Source organism: Eucalyptus grandis, chromosome 1 (assembly GCF_016545825.1).
Source record: "Eucalyptus grandis isolate ANBG69807.140 chromosome 1, ASM1654582v1, whole genome shotgun sequence".
NCBI lineage: Eukaryota > Viridiplantae > Streptophyta > Magnoliopsida > Myrtales > Myrtaceae > Eucalyptus > Eucalyptus grandis.
Window position 1 is genome coordinate 14,958,127 of NC_052612.1, and position 9,754 is coordinate 14,967,880.

Below are 9,754 nucleotides of genomic sequence, written 5' to 3' on the forward strand. Positions count from 1 at the left end.
CCTCGTCCGGCCAATTGCCGGCGCTGGCCATGGCCAAGGCCGATGACCGGCAAAAGGAAGAAGAAGAAGAAGAAGAAAGAGAAAAAGAAGAAGAAAATGAGAAGAAAAAAAGTGTTTCTCGGAAGTGTTCCCGGAATAAGAAATAAGTTTTTTTAATTCTTGTTTCTTTTCAAATCTGTTCCCGAACAAAAGTGTAAACAAACGCATTTCGCTTTTTTGTTCCCTAAAACAAAATAACAAAAATTTGTGTTCCGAGGAACAGAAATATAAATAAACAAATACACCCTAAACAACCCGATAATTTGGGGATTGGAAAGACACAATTGACGGTGAACAAAAACAAGGGCCCCACGACATTTCAGCTTTCATTGACTGACTATCAATAGTTACCTAGTTTGTCACGGCCTTGTAATTTTTTAAACTAAAGAGGACTACAAAAAGATCTGTCATACTATTCTTGCATCGATGACATTAGCATCTCTTAGTATGGGAAAGTACATTGCCCCCAATTATATATTCGGAATTACTTCAAAACAACATTGCAAGAAAACCAAAAAAGACTCGAGCTGACAACGCTTTGTTACAAATCCTCATGGACCTTCCCCATGGAGATCGAGTTTTACCCAGGTCATTCTCATGCTTAACTACTATCATTCTTCTATTAGGGAGTGTCTCACCTTTGTTAGAAGTCGGCGGGCACGAGATTGATCGGTTGGCTCTATTGGAATTCAAGACCCGAATAGCTGATCCTGGCCGGGTTTTGAGTTCGTGGAATGATACTAGCCACATCTGCGAATGGTACGGTGTCACATGTGGCCATAGACACCGCAGTCACCATATTGGACCTCAGTTCCCAAAACTTGCTCGGGTTCGTGCCACCCCACATTGGTAACTTGAGCTTTCTTAGGGAAGTCCATTTGCAAAACAATAGTTTCCATTCCGAAATTCCCCCGCAATTCGGTCGCTTATTTCGATTGCAGAAGCTGTTCCTCAATAACAACTCTTTTAGCAGACAAATTCCTTTGAATATCTCCCATTGCTCTAATTTGCTCGTTCTTGACTTAAGCTACAACATGCTTGAAGGAAATTTGCCTACAGAACTTAGCTTCTTGTCCAAGCTCCAAGAACTTATGCTTTGCAAAAATAGCTTGATGGGAAACATTTCGCCGTTGGTTGGAAACTTATCCTCTCTTCAAAAATTATCAGTATTTTCAAATAGCCTCAGCGGTACAATTCCAGAGATTCTTGGCCGACTGAGAAATCTAAATTATATCTCTCTCAGCACAAATAATTTTTTTGGTACGATTCCTATCTCAATTTTTAATATATCCACCATGATATATTTTAACGTGGCTGATAACCAATTAGAAGGGAGCTTACCTAGCGATTTAGGCTTCGCTCTTCCGAATCTCGAGAAAATCCGTTTGAATGGTAACCACCTCACCGGACTCATTCCTAAGTCAATATCCAATGCCTCTAATCTCAATCTATTCCATATCAATACGAACAACTTTACCGAAAGTTCCTTCTTTCTCAAAGATGAGAAGACTCTATTGGTTTATGATTGGCGAAAACAACTTTGGAAGTGGGCAATCTGCTGATTTGGACTTCATCTGCTCTTTAACCAATTCCACAAACTTAAAAAATTTGGTTTAACGGACAATGCTTTTGGAGGACCAATCCCCGATTGTATCAGTAACCTCTCTATCACCCTTTCAGAGTTATGGTTAGGTTCCAATCATATTTCTGGAGCCTTACCTTCTGGAATTGGAAATCTCATCAATTTGGAGATCTTGTGTATGGTGCTCAATAACATCTCTGGGAACATTCCTTCCGAGATAGGAAATTTGAACAAAATGAAGGTTTTGGATTTCTCCCAAAATAATTTCTCGGGGCAAATACCAGAATCTATCGGGAATTTAAGGATGTTGATCAAATTGTCCTTATATTGCAATAATCTTTCAGGCTCAATACCTTCGTCTCTAGGAAATTGCCAGAATCTACTTCTCTTGGACCTTTCAATCAATGACCTCAGCAGTACCATACCCCCGGGAATTGTGGGTCTCTCATCTTTGTCGATTTCTCTCAATTTGTCTCAAAATAATCTTATAGGCTCCCTTCCAAGAGAAGTTGGAAACTTGAAAAATCTTGGTGAACTATGTCTTAATAGGAACAGATTATCTCATCAGATTCCAAGCAGTATCGACAGTTGTACATCCATGGAACGCCTATATATACAAGACAACTTTTTTGAAGGGCCCCTACCATCAATGAGTTCCATGAGAGGCCTTCAAGTTTTAAATGTTTCCAACAACCGATTGTCTGGCCAAATTCCAAAATATCTAAAGTCACTCAATCTAACAAATCTGAGCCTATCTTACAACAATTTTGAGGGTGCATTGCCTATGGGAGGAGTTTTTGGAAGTGCCAATTCAACTTCAGTTGTTGGAAACAAGAAGCTTTGCGGGGGTCTGCAAGATTTTCAACTACCCAAATGCAACTACAAAGTGTCAAAACGGACAAGAATAAGTAGAATTGCAAAAATCATGATATCCACATTCTCTACTCTTGTAGGTGTAGTTTGCATACTCATTTTGTTATACTTCTTCTGGTTTGGAGATAATAAGAAAGTATCGGCTTCAAGCTCTTCAGAAGATGGGCTTTTGCATGTTTCTTATCACAATCTATTGAAGGCAACGGGTGGATTCTCCTCCACCAATTTGCTCGGCATGGGCAATTTTGGGTCCGTGTACAAAGGGCTTCTTGATCAAACTCAGTCGATTGTGGCCATCAAGATTCTCAACCTTGCACGTCATGGAGCTTCCAAAAGCTTCATAGCTGAGTGTCAAGCCTTGAGAAGAATTCGACACCGTAATCTTGTGAAGGTACTCACGATATGTTCTGGGTTTGATTTTAATGGAAATGACTTCAAGGCACTGGTCTATGAATTCATGTCAAATGGGAGCTTGGATGAATGGTTGCACCCAACCGCATCACAGTATACAAAGAGAAGCAAGTTAAGTCTGCTTGACAGAGTGAATATTGCCACCGATGTTGCTTGTGCACTAGATTATCTCCATCATCGCTATGAAAATCCGATAGTTCATTGTGATTTAAAGCCGGGCAATGTCCTTCTTGATGATGAAATGACTGGACATGTAGGCGATTTTGGGCTTGCCAGGTTCCTTCCAGAAGCAACACATAAGTTATTAGGCGATCAATCAAGCTCTATCGAATTAAAAGGATCTTTTGGCTACATAGCCCCAGGTAATAATGCAACAGTTAGGTCTTTTAGTTTATTTCCTTATATCAAACACACAATTGGAGATAGGTTCTTTTAAAAAAAAAAGGTATAGACATGAAACATCACCAAGACTATATTTCAATCTCAATTATTCATTATGCATCACCATGCTCTATTCTGCTCACTATTGTAGAGTACGGCTCGGTAAATGCAATATCCACAAAAGGAGATGTGTATAGCTTTGGAGTCCTCATTTTGGAGATGTTCATAGGCAAGAGGCCGACCGATGACATGTTTGAAAATGGGATGAACCTTCATCGCTTCGCTAAGGCAGCTCTAGTAGACGAAGTGGAAAAGGCAATCGATCCTCTTCTACTTGAGGAAATCGACAAGTCAGAGAAAAGACAAACCGTCCCTCTAGATGGCAAGAACAAAAGCTGGTTTAGTTCTCTGGAGTGTTTGGTTTCGATCATCGAAATTGGAGTCATTTGCTCTTCTGAGTCTCCAGGGGAACGAATGGACATCTACGATGCATTGACTAAACTCCAAGGAATCAGGAAGAAACTTCTTGAGTTCATTGCCATTGCCTAGTTGATGTGAAATCTGAACGTCATATAGAGTCATGGGGTCTTCTTGGTCATTGCTTTGTCTAGAATAGGATGTGGAATTTCACCATTATTAGACAATTTGAATCTGGCAACAACATAACCACAAGTGATGGAGACTAGTGACTTAGCAATCCAAGGAAGATCAAAATAGTTTATGTTGTTTTACGCAAAAGATCACTGTCCTTCAGCTGTGTGAAAAATAAATGTACTTTGTTTTGCTTTAGCCCAAAAAGATAGAAATTGTAATTTGTTTGAGAAGTACCTAATATAAGTACCTATAGACATCTGGTAACATGGATTTTTATATTGCTCTCTTGCAAACATGGCCTTTTTTATTGTGGAAAAACCATATGCGTTGTGATGGAGACCGAATAAGAGTGCGGACAACTTTTGGGTGTCTAGATGGCTCTTCTGAGGATAGGGCGAGAGATTCACCTGTGGAAGTAACGGCTTTACTCTTCGTAACAGAGAAGCTGCCTTAGAAATGAATGCCCGTTTTGGCTACAATTTTTCAGTTGTCTAACTTTTGAATGGAGTTAAGCGAATATATTCTATGTTTTCTACTACACGTTTATTATGTGAGCTTTCTGTCTATAGTTTGCACTATAGAAACTCTGCTAAGCTTTTGGCAGGATTCTTTGCTGTTTGTGGTGTTGCGATACATGGTCTCGTCATTTTCATGTCATAGGACATGGTTTTAGTCTTCAAAATTTTGAAAAGTCCTTTTAGCTCAAGAAGTTATTCCTATATGCAATTCACTCGGTACAATTCAGGATAAGAATAGTAGGAATATTATAACTTCCGTACAACGTTTACTTAATATAGAGGAGTTCCTTTCTCAGTAAAATGTGATCTTTTGGAAGCTTCGATGATCATGGCAATTCGATTTATTGTCTTCTTCCTAGCGATCTCCTGTCTCTTATCACCCTCATCAGTGGAATATTGCTGGTCTATATCTCCTCCGTGCGCATGGTGCTGCTATCTTGTTTGGCTTCCTGGATTAGTTTCCCTTTCAGGTGAAATGACGGCTCTCCCTCTGAATTGGCAATTTTGCTCATAAATACATGGTTCTTTTGCTTGGGCAGCTGTGCGTGCATCGACTTGCATTTCTACATTAATGATCATTGCCGCGCACTTTCAGCCGGCCATTTGTCATTGCTCATATATTTTCCTCTAATTCTATTAGAAGTTTGTGCTTGCTCCAGTCTGAGATTGGCTCTGGGTTTGTGACTCCTAGGGTTTACTCTGGGCAAAAGCCAAAACAGGACATGGTCATCTCCTTTTCAATGGGCAGTCTTTTTCTCTGTAGTGACTTGGTTAAGTTTATCGTGCATCTTCAACAACGGCTCTGTAAATGAATACTTTTTTGTACTGCTGTGAATGTCAAAAAATTTGGGGAGATCAAATTTGCAATGTTATCAATATGCTCAGCAGGAATATCACCAAACTTTTTGGAAATTTTCAATCATGAGCTCGACTATACAATTCTGTCAAGTTTCTGTTATCCTATGTGACTTTCTTTAAAGATTCAGAGCTAGTCACATACATAACTTGATCCTCAGAGGTCAGGGATCTTCTTAAACAGATTCTTCGTGATGCCAAAATCATTTCATAATTTTGTAAACGAGAAAACAGGAGCTTAAATAGGAAGCCCAAAGGACCACAATGAAATAGTCCAAAAGTCTGAATCATCAAATTGCGAAGTACAAGGATGTAATTGAGAACACTGTGACCTAATCACCAGAGGTGTTGTCACGCCCCGATCCTCGGACGCGCGTACATCCTTCTACTTGGTCGATTTTAGAATGCGATATCCTGACTATGACGCGACCCTTTTTTAGTAAGCACATGCGGAAGTAGTTATAAATCCCTGCACAATAAAACAATGGGATAGGAAAGCAGGCCATATTTTTCATATTGAAATTCACAACCACACTTTCATTAACAGCACAACTCATAGCATATTTACAATATTATTCACAACATACTTGTCTCACACCTATGTATGCTAAGACAAGGTTCACAAAAGGGATGGGATCTCAGTCCACATCCGGGTTATAATCAAGATCCCTCTCTGGATCTTCTTCTTCTTCAAAAGTCTTTCTCCCCTTCAGGTTCCTCTTCCTTAGCTTCTCCTCAGGTTCCTGAAATGGTTATTCAATAACCACTAGACCACGTCTCGCCGAGTCCTACCCCTACGACTCGATTAGTAAACTAATATGCCATACGGTTGCCTAAGCACAACACGAGTCAGAGGACTTACCTTAGCCTCAGTTCCAACCTGCAATTCAAGGTTAAACACAAATATTCAAACAATTCACGACATCCGATCAAGCACTAGCCAATCGACTAAGTCGATTACATGTCAATTAGACCCTCTTTAGGTCATTCCCACTCATACCATGATTTCCTCAAAGGGTGTACTCATTCACCAAATCACATGTGTTTCTCGGGCGTCATTTTCGCTAATGACATACCGATCACCGACACCGTGCGTTCTTTAAGGCGCCGCCACTTCAAATGATATCCTCGATCACCGAACCACGTGTCCTTTCAAGGGCGCTGCTTTCGCCAAGGTGACATCGGCTATAGACAACATCGTGAGTTCTTTAAGGCGTCGTTTCACCAAATGATATTCCCATAACCACCGAACCACGTTTGTCTATAAGTCATTTACGTGCGTTTTTAAGCGCAAGTTTTCGCCAGCCGATACTTCCCATCACCGAACCACGTATGTCCAATAATATCGTACTGATTGGTCTCAGCCAACATTCTCGCTAGCTCACCATTCTCTCTACTATAGCCCATCATCGTACTAGCGCTATATATCCATGCTTGGCCATTACCAATCAAATATTCAATAACAAACAATTTAGGACAATTCCTAAAATTCCACAATAAATTCAATTCCACACAACGTAGAGCTCAAATAAATAAACGGTCTGCACCACGACAATCGGCACGAAATTCCGGTCACCGGCCATCCCGGTTGAATTTTCCGGAAAAATAATTAATTAAATAAATAAATTTCGAAAATAAATAAATAAACATCAAAAATCCAATTTGTTTCATATTGCCTTATTGGAGCCCGAAACGGGTCGAAAATCCCGAGATGCATTCAATAAATAACCAAACATTTCTACTTGCTAATAGCTAGGTCTAACCACCTAACATGCATCATTAAGTCACTAAATTAATTGTTCTAACCTAATCTAACCACCTAATTGCACTTAATTAAATCTAACCAACCTTAAGATAATTAAGAAACTAATAAAAGATTAGTGAGTAAAACTCACTTGGAAAAAGCGGGGATCGAATCACCGCAACGGCGACGCGACGGCGGCCGAAATCGGACTTTTGACGACACCGGCGGGCTTGGACCGGGCCTTAAGCTTGGCCCAACAAATCTCAGCCCAATTGAGATTTGTTCTTTGCACTGGAATGGGCTGGACCTGCTGAATTTCTGGACTGAACTAACTGCGCTAGCTGAACTGGGCTTGCTGGTCTTGTGCTGAATTCGGCGGCCCAAAGGACTGAAGATCACATGGGCTGCTGAGCTGGGCCTGGCGAGAGAAAGACGTGGGCCTATCTTCGGTCTTCGTGGCTTCAATTCAAGACTCCGTGGGCTTCGCTGGGCCAACGAACAGGCAGAAGAAGCAGCTTCGGCGTCCTGATTCGTGGAGATGGGCAAGCTGAAGGAATCCGCACGGCTGAAGACTGAGCAGACGTGAGAGATGTGCTGGCCGAGAGAAGCAAGGAGGGTTGCGTGGCGTCTGCTGGCTTTGGTCTTCAGTTGCTCCGTGGGATTTCGGGGCTGCTTCAGTCAACAGAAGAGAAGAAGCTGCTGGTTCCGTTGACTCCGTTGAAGACAAGCCGAAGTAGAGAATTCTTCGTGGGACTGATGGTCGTCTGGTATTCGGTCAGTTGACCGGTTGATGCTGCCTTCGGTGAACTGATTTGAAGGCACGAAGGAAGACCGAAGATGAGTGGTCTTCTCTAGGGTCTTCAAGTCGCTGAAGTCCTCGGACGTGCGGCTTCTTCAGTGGAAGGAGATGTTGACCAGCAAATTGAAGACACGAAGAAGCTTGTAGTCTTCGGTTGGACGCGTGGGTGCAGGAGGCAGTGGTGGCTTCGTTCGGCGCTGCTTCACTGGCTTTGGACCGAAGTTGAAGACGCGGACGTGAGGAGCAGCTTCGGTAAGTCTTCAACGCTGCTGGAGGAGACACGAAGTAGTGGAGCTGCACGCGGTCAACAATCTTGCTGAGACTGACCAAAATTTCGGTGGATTGGTCTTCGGTTCAGCTGGCGGACGAAGGAAAATTTTCGAAGGAAGCAGCTGGGTCTTCTTCAGTTGCTGCTGGAGGTGTCGCACGCAAGAAAGGATGAAAAGGAGAGAGAAGTAGTTCACGGCAGCAAGATGGAGAGGATGAGGAAGAGTTGGGCTCCACTTGGATCTTTTGCAAAATATCTTCCAAAGGCCATTCTTAGCCATGCATTAACGCTACTTTAATATAGCCATCCAAATGCCCTATATAACCTCCCAAGGCCCAATTTCATTAGCTAGAGGGGGCATGAAATCGGCAGAGAGACTTACCACCGATTCTAAATCCTCTTGCCATCTTAATCGATTCTCACAATTTCACCGATCATTCATCGATCGTCTCTCGCATTTTTCCTCACTCAAATCCACCAAAAATCCAAACTGATACCAATGTTGCACACCCCATCTTGAGATTCGATTTTTAACTAAGTTTGAACTAAATTTCAATTCCAATCTCTCCAAATTGAGGTTCACTTTTGATGTAGAAAAATCCCAAGAAATTTTCTATAAATCTCCGACACACACAGCCAACCCGAAAGTCAAATTTCCCATTAATTTAGCCATCCGAACTTCCGCTAAATTTCCGCGATGTCCGAACCCACTTCCGTAAAATTTCCGACCTCCGAAAATCTTCTCGAGATCGAGTCGATGCTTTCCTAAAATTTATCAGTGATACTGGCCAAAACTTCACTTTCAAATCGGACTCGACCTGGCTGCTAATTTTCATTCTATTGCGTTTTAGCGTGACCTAAACTATCTAGTTTTCAAAACTTTTAAGGCAAATGACCCGTGGTCGATTTTCTTCGAGCCACTATGAACCCACTCGACTCAACCCGCGACTCTTGATTGTCGTGAAAATCTCGAGGATTCATTACGGTGACACAGCATGGTACCAAAACAATAAGAAAATCACTAGTGTCTACTGACGAGAATTTTCTAATTTAGTGGTGTCACCCACGATTAGTCACATATCTCTATCGATCCAGTCTATCTCGATTTCAAATCGATTTTTAACTCGTGCCGTAGTGACCTCTAAAGATGGACACGGTCAAGAAGCCGACCCGATCGAGTTCTCAAGTCTATTGCCTTAAAATTCCTTAATAATTTCCCTCAGATAGTGCTAGCTTATCTCGAGAGTGATCGACTCGAGAATAACCCTATGACGCGATCAACGAAATGCCCGATTTATTCAAGAAGACAGGGTTGAAAATTTGGATGTCACAGGTGTTATGATAACTGCACGTGAAACAATAACAACCTCAACAAACCACGAAATTGAAACTTAAGAAAATTCAAGAAGTGAAATTACGTAGGGCACAGCTTGGCGTGAAAGGCCTGGGATCACAAAGTTAGGTTGATGGAAGAGGAGATCATACTGGCAAGCATGGATTGCATTTTCATCAGGTGCTAAATTACCAACTTGTTCTATGTTCCTCGTATGCTTTATTAACATGACATAAGTACTTTTGGTCCTTTTTTTCCTAGTCGATTGAAGTTGTATAACTTTTCTAATCAAGTCCGTTCGGCTCCAAATCTAAATAGTTGGAACTGACAAATCTTATTCCCATAATTTCACATTTT

The 9,754-nt window shown here is 41.5% G+C and overlaps 1 protein-coding gene across 1 annotated transcript; it reads left to right on the top strand.

The window, feature by feature from the left end:
- The first annotated feature begins 2,270 nt into the window (after positions 1 to 2,270).
- Positions 2,271 to 3,835, top strand: LOC104428218 (putative receptor-like protein kinase At3g47110). The gene is made up of 2 exons (XM_039317006.1): positions 2,271 to 3,267; positions 3,438 to 3,835. Exons 1-2 carry the CDS (start codon positions 2,271 to 2,273, stop codon positions 3,833 to 3,835), a joined length of 1,395 nt encoding a protein of 464 aa, XP_039172940.1.
- The last annotated feature ends 5,919 nt before the right edge of the window (positions 3,836 to 9,754 follow it).